The sequence below is a fragment of the Trypanosoma brucei genome, chromosome 5, assembly GCF_000210295.1.
Source record: "Trypanosoma brucei gambiense DAL972 chromosome 5, complete sequence".
NCBI lineage: Eukaryota > Euglenozoa > Kinetoplastea > Trypanosomatida > Trypanosomatidae > Trypanosoma > Trypanosoma brucei.
The window spans coordinates 906662-923844 of NC_026738.1; the positions used below are offsets into that span (position 1 = coordinate 906662).

The window sequence follows — 17183 nt, forward strand, 5'->3', positions numbered from 1 at the left end:
CGAGGAAAAGAGGCATAGAGCTAAAGATGCCCTCCACACACACACACACACACACACGTATACATATATATTTATATATATATACGTATATGTGTGCGGATCGTTCCCCCCTCTTCACCTAACTTCAGTGGATAAGTGTGAGGAAAGCAGGGGAAAGGACGGTGAAGTAGATACTTCATGTATACAGCATGGGTTGGCACTGCCTTCGGAAGATATATGGCTGGAAGCTGGGCGTGGAAGAGTAAGTTAAGTGAGACCGCGCACCGGATCCTGTCTGCTCCATGGGAAGGATGAATGTGGTTGCGTTAGTTCGCCCAGGTGTGAGGAGAGGGGCTGTTTGCCATTTTCCTTTTGATCGATCACCGCTCGATGGTGTTTTCTTTGCAGCAAGTGGTTGTGTTTTACACTTTGAGCCACGTTTCAAAGAATGCAAATTGTTTTTGCTTTTCTTCATCCTTCCTCATTTCCCTCTCCAATTTGGGTTATTTCTTATTACGCTTTTTACCCTTTAAATTTGTACGCCACGCAAAACCTTCCGGAACCGGAGTGGCGAAGGAAACCGTTTGTGTTACAAGCGATCTTGATTGTTTAGCATACCATGCGAGATGTGGGGACCAAACCAGGAGGTAGCGCACCCGCGACACGACGGCAAAACATTCTACCTCCCATCAACTAGTGCGGCGGGTGCTGCTGCTCTCGGTGCTTCCCTACTGCCGCATAGTAACTTGGTTTGTGCGCCATTGAATCCTCACATAGCGCGGGAACCAGTGGATACTGCAACCGGGGATGGTGATGGGACAGTTCGTGCTTTACTCACACGATTCCGTATTGAGAACGAGCGACTTCGTGATCAGGTAAAGGCGCACGTGGTGCAAGAAGCTCTCCTTACGCAGCGTTTGCAGGAGTTAAGTGCAAGAAACACAGCGCTCCACCTACAGGATTTCCGAAAGAGGGATAACGACGTTGTAGTGGAGAAACTGAAGAAGCAACTGGAGGTGAAGGAGATGGAGGTGCGTGCACTGCAACTTCAAGTTGGAGAGTTAAATGGTCGTATTTCAGCCTACGAGGAGGCTATTTCGCGCCCCGACCACCCCCAGGGTCTTTCTGCAAATTCGATGGATCGCGTGCGGGAGCTCATTTGTGAAGCTTTGAGCAGTGCAGGTTTTTTGACACGCGTCGCGAATGCGGTGGAGCACTGCCACCCTTCAACACACGAGGTAACAGATTGCCCCCGCTCAGTTGAAGAGTGCACTAATCATTGTCTCCAGGCTGCTATGCGCGGGAATAAGGAATTGCCTGGTGAAACAGCGGCGCGTGGTCACCATGTGTCTTGTGAGGAGCTCGCTTCTGCCCTTCGTGAGGAGGTTTTGTTTTGCGAAACGGTAGCGGTTCGTGTGGCCGCAAAGCTGTTCATGGAACGTTCGTCAGCGGATTCCTCTGCGAAGGCTGATCGTGGAACTGGTTTGCAGCATCAGGAGGAGTCCGCGCCTCCGCTTGCGAGGCCCACCGCCGAGTGTCCGCCGGAGGCGCATGAATTGCCGCAAAGTGACCGCCGGCCTCGCCGCAAGCCCGCCGCTCGACCCACCGTGGAGGATTGCGAAGTGCAGTGAAGTGCTTAATGATAGAAGAATATAGAAAAACGCGTCTACCCAATGTGTTTCGGTGCAGACCTTACTCCCTTTCCATATGCCGCCCGCCCCTGTTGCCTTCACAGTGAGAAGGAGGGATGCATGTGACCCGTGTAACTCTTAGGATTGCATCTCCCCTTGCAACTGATGCTGGGAATGTACTGCCGTCGGATGGGGGGAGGAGGTGGACAACAATGCTGTCAGCGATGGCGGCGTTGACGTTTTTTTTTTTTTTTAAGCCCTCGTTAACTGTTATGTGGATTATTCTTTCTTCTTCCCATTTTTCTTTTTCTTATTCGACACATTATCGTGGTACAGAAAGAAGTAGCCGCATCAAAAAAGGTAACTCGACAGAGAGATAAGGCACTTCATTCTCCCGACTGGAATCGGTAAGAAAGGTACGAAAGCTACTTAGCGGTTGCCACAGCAAGCTAAAAGCGGAGGTGTTACATCATGTCCTCCGGTTTTCATTTTCATGACGTGTCCAATGACGCCATCAAAGGAATGCCACCGAGCGAGGCTTTACATAAGCACCTGGAGAATGCGCAGCTCGCGCACCGCATTTGCCTTGCCAAGGCACTAAAGGCTGGTGAACCCCCTGTGGAAAAATGTGCACTCACGTGGGGTGAAGTGCTCATACGCTACCAGGCCTGGTCCGAGTACCGCCCACCCTTCCAGGATAGTGTTGCACAGGCAAAATACAAGAAGTACTGGAGCAAAAAGCGACAGGAGGAGGACGACAAGAATCCATTCAAATAACTGGTGTGCTTAACACGGGGAACGGGGCACCCCTTGGGAGTTGCTTGCTGTACGGTTCCAAGGAATGGCGTAACGTTGATGTGTGTGTTTTTAGCGGATATATTTTATTGCAGTGGCGTGTGTAGCAGTCGGTCGGGTGAGGAATTGAACGAAAATTTGTCTGTTTGTTGGCTGCTTTTTGCAGCCTTAGGAGCATGCTGGAGAGTATTTACACCGAATTTGTTCCGTTTCCCATTCACTCTCTCCCCTCCTCAAATCTGGGGGGGGGGCTTTTCATGATATTGTTGTGCACGTTGGTAAAACCAAAGATTTCCAACTAAACCCCTATCTCCTCCGCTTATTGTTTTCTGTCACCTTAGCCTTTTCTTCGTTAAAAGGCAATATAGCTCCACTACTCATGGGCGAGATGGGAATGGTAGGAAAAATAAATGCTCGGCGTGGCTGCGCAAACCAAATACACCTTTCAAAGCCATTTCTTGCTTTGTTTACGGAATTATTTGGACCTAAAGGACGGTGTTCTTGTCGAGAGGTGAGGTGTCTCCGAGATCAACCACGACACCAGGACTGTTGATCATCCTTTTCGACTCCATTAGAAAAAGGCTCAGTTAACCACCCGCCATATGCAACAACCTCGAGGCAGTTGGCACCGCCTCAACTGCAACGCGAGCGGACGAAGAGGGTGAAACTGTGGGGTTAAAAAGTATTAGGGTCAATGAGGAAAGTGAAAAGGGAGGTAAAGTTGCGGATATTAATCGAGGAGCGAAGGCGGATGTTCATTAGGGCATCCACTCTTCATTAGGTGCCAGAGGAAAGCTGCGTTGCTCACGCGTCGCGCTTTACACAATCATGTGGATAGTGAATGAGGCCCCGCTCTGAAGAGTAAATAAGGCAGGAAACTCGGGCACCCGAAACAAAAGCCAGCAGCGCGAACAAAAAGTGGGAAGTTGGATAGCTGTAGGAAACGCGGCAGCACCAGCGAAGTTTAAACAGAGCCGAATGTTTCCACGGCGGAACACGAGGATATACGACGAAGGGTATGCCGAGTGGGGCGCCATTGGGAAGCACACGGCTGTTTTTCTTTCTACTTTTTTCGGTTGCCAAAATGCTGCGAATTGCAACCGTACAACTGACTGAAGGCGGCCCACTACTCCATAGTGCCAAGGTTTTTTTTTTATTTTTGAGCCTCCGAGAGGGATACTTCCCGGAAACGTTTAGAGGTTTCAATCGGGATCTTACGGCATGAAGTCTCCAAACAGATTATGAGAGGAGACACATGAAGGCAACATGGCCTCTGACAAAACGAAATGCGAGTGCCCCGGGCGTAAAATTACGTTAGCGGGATCGACGAGCACCGCATGGGGGCAGCTACTCGAAGCGGAAGATTAAGCGAGTAGCTGGTTGACACAAAGGCGCCTAGGCAAATAAGCACAGGAAACAATCTCGCTGAAGTTAAAGTTGCCGTTACACCTGGGGAGTGAGGGCTACATAAATGGAATAACTGGAGGAGACTCACTGAATAACAACTGTAATAAGCTGGCAGCGGGAAGTGGCCCCCTCCGTTTCACACCTCGTGAGAATAGAATTGTGCTTAGCCCTGTATGTTGGCATGTTCAAATACGGAGCGTTTGGTGAAGAATGTAATGGAGGGATTATGATCATCGCGCCCACTCTGTAATGAATAGGCGACGCCGGTGCCGTGACATCGCGGTCCGCCCACGGACGCAGCGAATGGTAAGGAAGTGAAGGAAGAAACGCACGAAAGACCGACAAAACGAGAAATAAAAAAAAAAGGTGGCGACACTCCCGGTTATCTCATCAGAAATATCCACGGTTCACGGGGAATGCGATAATCGCTATAGCGCGGACGAGGCGTTTGCGTGGGACAAAGTGAAGCACTGTCTCTGGGTTGCCGCTGTCACTAGAAAATTTGCACACAAGAGAAGGGAAGGAAAAAAAAAAAAAGAAGACACGGGGCGTAACACGCAACAGCGGAGCGACACAATTGCCTCGCGCCTACGGATGACACGCGACCAACGAAGAGAGAAATCCCACAACCACTAGAGACTGGAGTAGAGCACCGAGAGTCCTTTATTCATTTTCTTGAAAGCTTAGCAGCCTTAAGAACACACACACACACACACAAAAAAAAAAAGATGCGACTGGCGCGAAAGTTGAAGTTACAGCCGCACACATGGGTAAAAAGTTGGCACGGCTCCTTTACACATACCCTGGTGTGTGCATGTGTGCGGGGGGGGGGGGCCATACCAAAAAGCTGGAGAATCTCTCAATGCACTACTGCCGACCACCGGCGAGGAAATCCACTCCGTACGTCAAAGTATAACGTGGGTAATAATAATGTCGATAACGGTTCCGTTCCGCATTCCGACAACTCAAATAAGTGTATTGGTGAGTCCGCAAGGTCTCCACTTCCCCAGTTGATCCCCCCTGAGGAAAAGAATGTTGAGCGCCCACACCTCCGATGTATACATATAAATTTAAATTGTCATGCCACCAACGCGACCAAGTGTAATAGAACCAATTTGCAGGGTTCAGTTAAGGTGCCTTTCGTTTATGCCGACTGCTGAGCTCATAAGCTAGTTTGTGGTCGATAGTTTCACCCGGCCTCAAAAGGGAAGGGAAACGGTTACGCGATGGCATGATACTTTGGGTTTTTCTCTATAATATTGGTTTTGTAAAAAAAAAAAAGGGTAATGGGAAGATCATTGTGACCGGGAGGTCCAGTGAAGCATGTAGTTTTTTTTTTTTTGCTGTTATTTCAGCCAAACTAACCAAAGAATTGCCACCAAAACCGATAACACTCGGCAGTAGAAACTATCGGGAACTTTCCTAGAAGCGGCGCAGCGTATACCAGTGTCTTGAGCGCATTTGTCCGTCCACACCCCGTGATTTTCTCATCTTATCTCGCTTTGCTGCATTCCTCTCCTCCTTTCTTTATGTTCATACGCATATATGCTATGTGCGTGTGTTTAAGAGCCAGTGCCAAATGAAGATAACTGACTTGCCTCACCATCCCCTTGAATCCCGTACGTTACCTTGCCGACTACGTTCCCGCATCCACAACAACGTTCTAACCTTAGGTTCCACACTTAATAATCCTCCCTCTTTACCGCATGTGTATTCCAGCATCACGACGCGCTTAACTCATGCCAGCCGCCGCTGCCACAACATCCGCATCGATTACTTCTGCTCACCATCCTCAATAGCAATATTGTTTGTGTGTGTGTGTGTGTGTTGTAATTGTTTGGCTGCGCCACGCATGCCCTCCAAAGTCAATTAATTCACTCCGTTCCCAGCGATCAAAATACTCAGCTGAGTCGAAGACCGCAAACGGCACGCACCTTTCCGGCGGTTATCCTCAGGTGGTTGGAAATTCTCGGAGAACGGTCGAGGCCCAAGGCAGCAAAACAAAAAAAAAAACAGCAGTTACGCGGGGGCGCACATAGCTTCATTTCCCCCCTTGGAAACGGGTCTGAGAAGCAGAATCATCCGTCTCCATAGCGGATCAAACAAAAAAAAAACATTCACGTACATGCTTATAGATTTCTATATGTGTGTGATATCTTCCGCCTGTGATTATATCTATCTCTCCTTTTCGTCGGATTCCAGTTGGTGGGGTAGTTGTAATGTCGTTTTTTTTTTCGTTTCCTTCCTCTTCCCTTTAAGGACACATATTACCGTGTCACACCCGTTTAAGGTTGGTTGCCCCCCCCCTCCCCATGCTTACGTCCATGTGTGCGTCAGCGCACGACCGCCCCAATCACTGCTATTTCCAGCACTCCTTCACCAACGCGCATATCAACGGCATGGGGCCTCTCCTCGTTTTTCTTTCCTCCTACTGATATTGATATGTTCCTCGTTTCTTTTTTCTTTTCTTTTTTTGGAACCAATCACATACCATACTCAGGTATTGGCTTTCCATTCAACTCTTTAAGATTCGGAGGTGGGGTACAAATTCAGCAGCTGATTAATGCGTATGTGTGAAGGATCCCGCACAAACCCAGAGGCCTGTGATATTCACTTATTCTCCCTTTCTTTTCGCATGCTCTTTCGCTTTTACTTCGCCACATTACATCCATATATATATATATATATATATTAGAATTTCCCCCTTATGGTCACCTGTGAAGTTCACTTTACACTCGCAAAATTTTCCTCATCCCTTATTCCCCCCTAATCTCAAAATCCGGTGTTACCGTCGTGGCGAAGGCTTGCAATTCGTCGTTACGTAGGGCGCGTGGTAAAGTTTGCGGGTGCCCGTTGACCGAAGGAGGAGGAAATGAATTCTCGGGATTGGCGGGAGGCAACATGTTAACACCGGATCTTTCCCTAGACAGTTCCTCCAGACGGCGGAGGATGCCATCACAGGAGTTCTTTTCCCTTTTTCCCACATTCCACATGTATACTAACGCAGAATATAGCAATTTTCCAACATAAATCATTTTCTCTGTTAGATGCAACCTCTTTTTTAATTGCCCCGCGGAGAAGCCCAGTTCCCGAATCCAATCATTGAAATATCCGAAAATGAGGCGGAACAACTGAGAACCCGCCTCCAAATCTTTGATGGTTGTATCCCTTGAATCCAATGCCTCTCTCAAGTCATCAATGATTTTCCTCCTAACTTCGTCAGCACCAACATTACGACCCATCATCGGCCAGTAATATTCCTGAAGGAGAGTGATAAACTGGGGATATGTTGTTTCAGTTTCTAGCGACCACATTCTTCCCTGTTCATCCTCAATGGTTGAATGGTTCGTATAAAGTTTTGGGTCATCTAATTTCATCGTTTCGTCAAGCCATGCAATGGCAAAGTTGATATTATATCCCCGGCCGCTCTTACCGACTCCACCGTGTGTAATTCCTTGTTTGCTCCCCACACTGCTATCAGTTGAATAGTGAACACGACCACTGTTTTCTTTGTTAATCATTAACGTTAATGTTTTTTTTCCCTTTTGTATGGCAGTGACACTAGGCGTTCCCCGCCGCTGCAACGAACTAATATTACTTTTTTTTTTCTTCTGCACTACTTCAATTAATTGAGGGGTGCGTGTGAGTGCTTATTTTGGTGACCGCAGCAGCTTGTGGCTCTTGTGAGTACCCCCTTCCTTAGAGGGATTTTGGATTGTAAAATAAAATAAAATAAGATACGACAATAAATAAATAAGGATAAGAAAGGAGGAATAATGGTACATTCAACAGAAAATGCACCCAAAAGCGATTCCGTCCCCCCCCCTCCGCTTCCATGTCACCTCACCCATTGCTTCCTCTTCCCCACAGCACCTTCGACAACAATCACAAAAGGTACAAGTTATTTTCCCCCTCCACTTCCTCTTCTTCATCTTCATCTTCATCCCCCTCCAATTGTACTTTCAGTCCACGTGAGCACTAAAACCATCGTTCAATGTTTAACACGGTTCAGTTGTTCCCATCACACGGACAGAAAAAGGACCGTATTTCCCACATTTGCGCCTTTCATAAACAAAAATAAACACACCCAAAAGAAAAGAAAAGAAAAGTTTTCGCTTGCCTCTTCAGAAACCCAACCCCAGCAGCCAGTGGTGCAACACCATACGACCATCAAGTGCCACATTGTACACATAAATGGAGTGGCTCCGCACAAATATTTTCTTTGTTGGAAAAATCTTGAGCAGTTCCTCCTCAAAGCGGAACATATCGCCCTCCACCTGTTGGATGCGGAGGTAAAATGCTGGCATTAAGTTACGAGGATGCATAGAGAACACCTTCCCTGGAAGTACACCGTTACTGCTGCGGTGTACGAAAAATGGAATCGTATCGAGCGGATCAGCGGGTCCTAAAGGCGGAAGGTACCCAACAGCAGAATCCCTTCCCACTACACCAACTGCTTCGGGTTCTTCTTGACAACGTTGCGGTGGGCACAATTTAGCGAAGTCGTGCAATTTGTATCGGAGCGGTAGTTTCAGCAGCTCGTCGTAAACATCGCTTCGCAGCGCACGGTTCCATTTGCTATATTGAATTCGCGGCACCGGAAGAGCGGCCGCAACGTTCGCCTCAGGAGGCATTGCACCAGCAGAAATATTTGCCGCCACATCCGTTGGGCTCACAATGTTGATGTATTTTCCGGTACTGGGCATTACATCACGCCCCAGCGATGTGTTTGCCGCGGTTCCTCCGAGCCACACGCGGCGCAAACGTGACCGGTTCAGCATTTGTACCTAAGATGCTAAAAGGGATTGGTTCAGAGCCTCTCTGATTTTGCTGGTTTCACCGCCAATGTAAACAATTACGTATAAATGTATACGTGCGCAAGTAAGTAATATCCTAAGTGAGCGTGGATATGTCCGTTTACCAAAAACAAGCGTTCTTTACCCAACTCTCCACACAGCTCTGTGTGTGTGTGTCTCAATTGTTGAGGGCTGCTTCAACAGTTGAACAAACAATGCAGAAGAAAGAAGGAAAGCCAACAACGACAATATGTATATATATATATATATATATATATATACATGTGCACGCACACGAATACGTGCACGTGGTGAGGTAGACAAGGTTGTATAGAAGAATATCAAGGCATGAAGAGAAAATGGGGCTTCCTTTTCCCCAACGTGTGCAAATGTTTGCAACGGAATACTGCATTGCCTTTCTCTTTCTCCCGTGCTTTAGCAGTGCAGTACGTTATGTATGTAGGAATGATGAGGCGCCAGGGTAGTGGTTTCTGCACGCTGAAGTGTTGCCACCTCAGACATACAAACATCAACCTCCTCTTTCCAGCTGCCATCACTAATATTAAATTCTTATATTAAGACTTCTTTCCCTCGTTTCTACAAAGTTTCATTGCACTCCTTGTCGCCCCCCCCTCCCCGGATACGCCCATCGCTCGACCCTTCACTTCACTTTTCCCCCCTCTCTTTTCTTTTTCTTTTTTTCTTTTTTGAAAGTAGCCCCTCTCCTCAAACAAATCTGGAGCCTTTCTTTATGACATATAACCTGAACTGTTCACTCCATGCCATCATTCGCTTCCCATTTGCTATCGCCCCTTCGCATATGCACATGTACGCGCACACATACACGTATATATATACACATACACATACACATACACACACATATATATATATATATATTTGTTACCTTGTCGGATGAGGGTTTCAACACGACAGAGGGGGGAGAGAGGAGGAGGCACTAATACTTCAATATGTTCCTTACGCCTAAAGTGTCATGGCTTGACGTCGTGCACGGGAACGTTTGCCAACCTGCGCACTGTACGTTGCCGATCCTACTGCTTGCACAGAGCGCGTAGCTGTGCACCAATTGCACCGCAATTCCATACGCCTACCCTCCTTCGTTAGTGTGGTGTCAATCTTGTGGCATGAGTTACACTTCACGTACTCGTCCAAATACTTTATCAAAATTTTATCGAAATCTGTCACTTTCTGAATTTCATACTTGAGAATGAGAGAGTCGTTGCTGTCAAGGTTCCCACCAACAGAGAGCTCCTTCTCAATATAATCCTTCACATCCTCAATAGGGCGGCTGAACACCTCACATATTCTGCGAAAGTTGACAATAACAACCTTCTTTTTACTTATTTTCTCCACCTGCGGCACAGGTAGCTGATTGCGCTCCGACATGCCGCTGCTCTCTTTGTTACGGTTTAGCGCAATAAAGATTCGCTGCAGCATATCGTTGTAGGTATATCCAGTGCAAACCTCAGAGCCCGTGCTGTTGGAGTTGTTGTTGTTGCTGCTGCTGCTGCCGGTAACGTCGAGGAAACGTTCCACACGAGGCGCATGATTTGTTTTCCGCCGTTGCTGATCAAACTCCGCCATCAGCCGCTCCACTTCGCTTCGAGTTACTTGTTGAAGCAACGCGTGAAGATCTGCCGCGCTGTACGTGTCGTATGCTATTGCAAAAATATCCTCTGCGACTACGGGACTCGGTGCTACCGGCGGTGGAGGATTTGTTGTTGTGGTTGGGGTTGTGGTTGGGCCCGAAACGCTGGATGTTACGAAGGGATCTTTTAATGTCGTGGCCTCCTCATACGGTACCGCTTCACTCGCGCGCGGAGCTTTGGAGCGGCGGTTGTCACCGGCGGCATTTGCCCCTCGGGAACGGCCCCCAAGCCGTAACTCTTTTGAAACTTCCGGTTGTTCAGCCATCTTGTTGTCCTTCTTTTTTCCTTCTTTTCTCCCTTTATTGTTATTACTATTATCCTACTGCTTCTTAATTTATTTTACCCGCTTGCTTATATACCGCCACTTTTCCTCTTCTTGTAACTTGTAAAAGTTTTTATTTAGTTATTATTTTCTTTTTTTTTTTTGCGTTCCCCGCACACGCTCACCCCCCAAACACCGGTGTCAATACGGAAAAAAAAAGAAAAAAAGAAATGGGGAAAATTTTGTAATGGTACATTTATTCGACTGGTTGTTTCTTGAAACCACTGCTTCCTTTTTCTTCCTTTTTAGTAGCATTCCCCTTCACATCCGCAACTCTTTTCTTTTCTTTTGATGGCATTCCACATATATATATATATATATATATATATATATATATATCGGATAACGTTACTTCTGAATGTATTGCAGAGAGGTGTGTGTGTGATTACGCCTTGCATTGAAGTGCAGAAACCAACTCGTCAAGTGAGTTAATAATTATGACAATAATAATGATAATAAATAGTAATGATAATATAATTCAAATGTGCGTTAAGAAAATAATGTCATAAATAAATAATTATATATATATATATATATATATACTTATGTAGATAAAGTAGACCTTCTTTTAATGGACCACAACTCCCCCCCCCCAAAAAAAAAACTAATCAAAGAAAAGGATTAAAAAATATTGGTGATGAGAGCTGACAATTTTGTTCCCATCATTACCACAGATTCCGTTTATTTCCCTTCTTTTTTTTTTCTTTTCCCCCTCCTCCTCTTCTCTACGGCCGTTTTTAATATTCATATAATTGACATTAGCTGTTTTTTATTTTTAACGAAACCAATTGGAGAAAGCGGAAAGTAAGGAAACAAAAACGCAAAGGGAAATAAAGAAATACAGATGCTTAGAAAAGAAATCGTACGAAGAAGGGGGGAGGCTTAAAAATAAAACAAACAAACATGCAAACAAGTAAAAATGACATCGTCTTACAAAAATGGGGAAAGGGGAAAAAATAAAAATTTAAACAAGCCGACTCATGGAAACAATTTACAGTTTATCGTGCATGGACATGTTTATCTGCAGAATAAAGTTAAATAAAATAAAAACAACGGTAACGACAACGTCAAAAGAGAAAAAATAAAAAAAATAGGGCAATTCATCCAGTCAGATAAGTATCCCACCGCATTCACTCTGTTGAATACAAATAAATATTTTTAAAAAACCGTTATTTATTTATATTTATTTATATTTTAAGAGTCGTGACACACGGGTTAATAGGAGGAACAAATAAGTCAAAACATAACGTAGCAACACATTCAAATTTACACCAAAGGAAAACAAAAGAGAAAAAAATGAAAAATAAAAGAAGACAAGAATCAAGGAATCGTGCTACAATTTGGATTTTTACAAGAGATATAACAAAATAATATACGTAAAGAAAATAAACTTTTATCTGTCCTTTGCACTTTAGTAAAATTGCTTGGTCAATTGCTTGGTCGTTGGTAAAAATAAAAATAAAAAAACAAATTAGTGAATTAATGAATTAGAAACTGCAGCACGGAAATATAAAGGTGGGCCTCTGCGTTTCACTCTTCTCTTTTTTTTATTTCAATTTCGTGTGCCGACTTGAAAAAAAAATCCACATATATATGTGTATATATATACGTTTTTTTTTTCTGCTTTCACTTCCATCAATGAACACGAAATGAGATATGCATATATATATATATATATATATATATGGATAAGGGGAGGGATAAAATAATAGCAAAAGTTACCATCATTATAACGATAGATAACAAAAAAAAACTATCATTAAAAGCGTAACCAAACACAACCACACACCTGCATTCGTAACTGTACTGTAATGACAGATAAATCAATGGAAATGGACGGTAGAAGTTGAACCAAAACTAAGGACAGAAATCAAAAAGTTTAAGTGAATGGGAAAATAGCCAAGACAAAGAAGAAAACACGCGAGAGGAATGAACAACATCACAAACCAAAAATACAATAAAAAAATAAAAAGAGAAGAAATGAGTGAAACAAATGGGGGTAATAATAACCGTTTTTTTTTTCATTTTGCGACTGCTGACACATTAAAAGTTCTCATTCTCTCCGTCTCACACACAAACGTACGATAATAATTTCCTCCTCTCGAATGGAAGACGTTTAAAAACACGCTAAAAATAAAATGAATGTGTCGCAAACGTGATGCACCGGATTGGGGAGAAGTATTGAAACAAATGCGTGATAAATATTTGCAGAGATAAAAATACACGATAGAAACCTGTTCCCTTTGACATTTTTTTTTGTTCCCCATCCTGTATTCCACTATTTGTTTTCTTTGTGCGGCTTTGGTGTTGTCCGCCTATTGCCGTTTTATTCTCTTTATTTCTTTGCGTATGTATATATATATATATATTTATATATCCTCCTTTCCCTTCTTCCTAAACCGCCTGGTTAGGGGAGACACTCCGCTGGCATCAAAAACAAAATAAAGTCAAGCGGAGCATGGAGGGAAAAGGAAAAGGAAAAAAAAAACAACAACAACAACACCTTCGTGTTATTGTTTCACTCATAACTTTTGCGTAGGGAATGGTAGAAAGGAATAAATGTATATTTTAATAAAGGAGCGAAGGGGGAAAACAAAAGCAAAACAAAGGAAAAATACAGACAAAAAAGGAATTTAAAACAGAAAAAAAATTGAACAATACGTATTGATTTCTTTCGGGTTGTCACGTTTTGTCTGATTTCTCTTCCGACACCCGTGTATTTATGTAACCAAATACGGGTAGGAGAATAAAAACAAGAAATATATAAAGAAAATAATGATAAGGAAGGAGGGATAGAGTGATAAGGGTACAACATACACCTTATTTTCTTTCCTTTCATCCGCTAACTTAAGGGAACGTACCGGTAGATCATTCGACCGATTCCTTGTTTGTTTTTTCGCTTGTGCCTCCCCCCTCCCCCCCCCCACGCACACATCACCCACAAAACACCGTACATCACACGCAGTGCATCCAACCACATTAAAAACATGGAGACAAGATAGAAAAGAAAAACAAACAAACAAAAACCAGAAGAACACTGAGAGACTACCAGACACACACACACACACACACAGTCGATTACGTGGGACCAAATAAGGGAAAGAAACTATAGGAACCTTCGCCACCACTCCATGAATTATCTTTAAAACAAGACTGCGAGAAGGGTGACGACAACCTCAGATGCGGCTCCACGTCGCATTGGGGTGCAAACGTTGGCACAAGTGGCCGAAAAGATGACTCCCGCCATGTCATTTCCCGCCCCACGCCTTTGGGTTTTGTAGGAGTTTTAGGTGCCATTGGCTTCAGATGAGGTGAACCCGCCGCAACTACGTTTAAAACGTTGGGACTCAGCTGCTTCAGGCGCCGTGGGTTAGTAGGGGGTGGGATCGATTTAATCGGGTTCATTTGTATCGACAGTTGTTGAAGTTCAACAGTTTTTCGGCCCAAGCAACACGTGATGATCGACGTGGAAAGAAGTCTCGATTTGTTGGAATCGCTAACCAACACCAAATGATCCGATACGTCAAGTTTGTGAGTTTCACGAGCAGGAGAGCGCGCCGGTGGACTCCTTGTCACTTCCTGTACGTCCTTCACACCTTCTTTCGCATTGGCAAACAACCCCCAAGCACTCGGGCCACTCCAGTCGCGCAGTTGTGATTCCGTTGAAGGCATCGCAACTTCACTTTGCCACCGCGATTGTCGCTGATGATCCCCCCGAGTTTGCACTTCCAGGAGAGAAGGAAGGTGAAGTGGAGCCACTACGGGGGATTTTTTTTGAGCGAGTTCATCCGCAAATGCATACGTCCCCCAGGAGCAGACGGTGGACTCTGCGCTCCGGATTTTGCTCTCACGACGGCTCCTCCCTATTCTTGGTGAGGTTAAAGGACCACGGGAATTGGATGTGCTTGTCCTCGTTGTTGAATGTGTTTCACGTGTTGTTAGTGTCGGTAACTTCATTCCCGCTAATCCTTTCCATGATTTTGAATCAGCGCTCTTTTCATCTACGCTGCTCAAACGGGGCAGCAGAAACCGCGATCGACTACCCCTTTCGTTGAAGTTGGAAACCACGTCGCAGGAAATACATGCCGTTCTTCTGCGTGTGTGTGTATTCTTCTGCCTTCCAGTGTCATCGGTTGTGTTGGGCGTGTCTGTGGGGTTTGCATTCACAAAATTTTTCATCCCCTCCCTCGGGAAAGATTCTATATCACACCTCCGGTGATGTGTCCAGCAGCAAAACACTGAAATGTTTTCCAGAAGTTTTGGTTTTCAGCCCACGCCACCGCTTGTAATACAAGACCTCGGGTCTACTCAGAAAAATTCTTTCGGCTTACCCCTGTTGCACGACTCACCCCCTCCTTGCCACAGTGGAGTTACGCTTTACCTCTTTCTTTTATTTTCCTTCTCTCGTGCTGTTGTTGCTTTTTTTTTTTTTGAGTGCACCGGCTAATGCACATACACTTCTATATATTACGTACAAATACCGTTTGCACTCAACAAAACGCCACAAAGCCCAACTCCTTTACTTTAACAGAAAACCCACTTCTTTTTTTTTTTTAATGTATAAATAAAGTGGTCCAGGTATTCTGGCTATTATTACAACTTATTGTCCACCTTTATAATTTTATGTCTTCACCCTATGTACTTCACGCCCCCCTTTTTGTCTTTTTAGTTTTCTTAACTCCCGTTTCAGGTGACAAAAAGAGACGAAACCAATCTCCCTTGGCGATATCTTCTCCACAAAGATATATTTCACTCCCTTTTGTTTCCTTCCCCACTCCCTTTGGAGCCACTCGGCGGATTTTAAAAGATCGCCCCTGCAGCTGTGGAGAGTCTAATAACAGTGGAGGTGATGCTGTAATCACAATGTAAAGGGTATCGTCCAGAAGAGGAGGGAGAAAAGAAAAAAATAAATAAATAACGGAGCCGTTACGATTAGGAGGTTGAGAACAAGAGAGCAGTAAGTAACGTTATTAGTTGGATCACAATGTCACAAGAGAAAAAAAAAGTTAACAACCGTTACACTCCTACTGATGTGTATGTACGCGCGTGTTTGCGTACGCGTACGTGATGCAGTGACGCGTGGTAGATGCGGAAGCAAATAAAATGAATGACTGCGGTTCGTTACTCCTCTCCTGAAGGTGGGGGAGGTGGGCGCATGGCTTTGTCTTCCTCCCGTATTTCCACACGATACTCCGCTGAGCTGCGCTGCTGCTGCCAGTGATGGCGTCCACTAGTTGGTCCCAAACCACGTTGTTGGTGAAGGTACTCCCGTCCCGGTTGCACGTCCTGAAAATGTTGAAACTGCTGCCGACTTAACTCGGGGTCGTAAACTTCCTCCATATATGTTGCCACGTCTTGTCCGGTATCGCGTGGGATGCCCATGCTGTCGTACTCGTACGTGTGTGTCCGGGTAAAATTATGGTGCTTCTCAAGCACATATATCGCACGCCGGGCCTCTTCAATACACTCGTCGATAAGTAACTTTTCCGTGGCGGTCGCTCGTCGGCGGAAAGCAAAGCGGCAGTAGGCGATGAGGCTGCGACGGCGAACACTTTTGAAGTCCATAAGCCCTTTAATAATGTTGCGGTAGAGAAGCAACACGAGACTCTTGTGCTCTGGTGTTGATGTGAATTCCCAAACCTCCCTTCGCGCATGAGGACGCGGTTTCACTTCTTGTTCTTCCTCCGGAGGATGCAGTTTCTGAGTCGGAATGAACTTTTGCCTCAACAGCGGGGTGGAAAATAATACACCTCGCCGCGTTATGGGCAACATCCGCCGTCTTCCTAAGAGACGGAATACAAATAAGACAATCCTATGTTGCTCTCCTTGTGTAGTGCCGCGTCCTCTAGCCGCTTACACTAACATACACAACCACTGGTCGCTGTGTAGGTTACTTCGCGTAATAGTGATAGGAAGGAAGGAATAAAATACGCACACATCAACACACGCACATAAATTGACACCACGTAACGGCGCAAATCTTTCCGTTAAAACGTGTAACGAGGTTTCCGGAACAATATAAAATGACCCTCAACTGCACGTTAACACGCAAATGTAAATACACTTGCGCATAACAACATCCCCAATAAAGAGAGAGAGAGTGGTGGGGAAACAGAAAAAGGGACACACAGAAAATTATAGAGCAACGATACAGAAAAGAAACCACAAATTAAAACATAGCGAGCCAAAATCTTCCTCTCGGAAGGAACAAAGGGACGGAGGCACGTGTTAGGAACACGCACCAGCAAGTGACCATCATGTCGTCGGTGATTTCTCTACAAACCTCCAACCTATACACATTCACACGAAGTTTCCAACATTGGAACTTAAAACCAACCACGAAGGAGGGAAGCGCAGGTGTCATTTGCAGTATAATCACGTCTCACGAGAACCTGAACGTTTTATCCCTCGAACTTCATTTATTATTTGTTGATTGAAAACGAAGTACCATCAAAAAACTTCCACCATATATAAATGCACACATATATATTATATATAAAAACATACGAATATATAGATTTTTTACAGCAATTTCCCCTTCCTTCCTCGCTTTGAAGGGTGCATAGATTCTATTTTTTCCCCT

At 44.9% G+C, this 17183-nt stretch overlaps 9 protein-coding genes across 9 annotated transcripts; 3 read left to right on the forward strand and 6 right to left on the reverse strand.

Moving 5' to 3' along the window:
* Positions 1-605: 605 nt before the first annotated feature.
* Positions 606-1610, forward strand: TbgDal_V4300 (hypothetical protein, conserved; the record flags this gene model as incomplete). The annotated part of the gene is made up of 1 exon (XM_011775276.1): positions 606-1610. One exon carries the CDS (start codon positions 606-608, stop codon positions 1608-1610), a length of 1005 nt encoding a protein of 334 aa, XP_011773578.1.
* Positions 1611-2081: 471 nt separating this feature from the next.
* Positions 2082-2387, forward strand: TbgDal_V4310 (hypothetical protein, conserved; the record flags this gene model as incomplete). Its single annotated transcript, XM_011775277.1, has 1 exon — positions 2082-2387. One exon carries the CDS (start codon positions 2082-2084, stop codon positions 2385-2387), a length of 306 nt encoding a protein of 101 aa, XP_011773579.1.
* A 2153-nt stretch (positions 2388-4540) lies between these two features.
* On the forward strand, positions 4541-4972 carry TbgDal_V4320 (hypothetical protein, unlikely; the record flags this gene model as incomplete). The annotated part of the gene is made up of 1 exon (XM_011775278.1): positions 4541-4972. The coding sequence occupies one exon, from the start codon at positions 4541-4543 to the stop codon at positions 4970-4972; it is 432 nt and encodes a 143-aa protein (XP_011773580.1).
* Positions 4973-6568: 1596 nt separating this feature from the next.
* TbgDal_V4330 (T. brucei spp.-specific protein) lies at positions 6569-7333 on the reverse strand (the record flags this gene model as incomplete). Its single annotated transcript, XM_011775279.1, has 1 exon — positions 6569-7333. One exon carries the CDS (start codon positions 7331-7333, stop codon positions 6569-6571), a length of 765 nt encoding a protein of 254 aa, XP_011773581.1.
* Positions 7334-7936: 603 nt separating this feature from the next.
* TbgDal_V4340 (hypothetical protein, conserved) lies at positions 7937-8593 on the reverse strand (the record flags this gene model as incomplete). Its single annotated transcript, XM_011775280.1, has 1 exon — positions 7937-8593. The coding sequence occupies one exon, from the start codon at positions 8591-8593 to the stop codon at positions 7937-7939; it is 657 nt and encodes a 218-aa protein (XP_011773582.1).
* A 999-nt stretch (positions 8594-9592) lies between these two features.
* Positions 9593-10543, reverse strand: TbgDal_V4350 (translation initiation factor, putative; the record flags this gene model as incomplete). Its single annotated transcript, XM_011775281.1, has 1 exon — positions 9593-10543. One exon carries the CDS (start codon positions 10541-10543, stop codon positions 9593-9595), a length of 951 nt encoding a protein of 316 aa, XP_011773583.1.
* A 2575-nt stretch (positions 10544-13118) lies between these two features.
* Positions 13119-13439, reverse strand: TbgDal_V4360 (hypothetical protein, unlikely; the record flags this gene model as incomplete). Its single annotated transcript, XM_011775282.1, has 1 exon — positions 13119-13439. The coding sequence occupies one exon, from the start codon at positions 13437-13439 to the stop codon at positions 13119-13121; it is 321 nt and encodes a 106-aa protein (XP_011773584.1).
* A 239-nt stretch (positions 13440-13678) lies between these two features.
* On the reverse strand, positions 13679-14779 carry TbgDal_V4370 (T. brucei spp.-specific protein; the record flags this gene model as incomplete). Its single annotated transcript, XM_011775283.1, has 1 exon — positions 13679-14779. One exon carries the CDS (start codon positions 14777-14779, stop codon positions 13679-13681), a length of 1101 nt encoding a protein of 366 aa, XP_011773585.1.
* Positions 14780-15721: 942 nt separating this feature from the next.
* TbgDal_V4380 (hypothetical protein, conserved) lies at positions 15722-16372 on the reverse strand (the record flags this gene model as incomplete). Its single annotated transcript, XM_011775284.1, has 1 exon — positions 15722-16372. One exon carries the CDS (start codon positions 16370-16372, stop codon positions 15722-15724), a length of 651 nt encoding a protein of 216 aa, XP_011773586.1.
* Between the last annotated feature and the right edge of the window lie 811 nt (positions 16373-17183).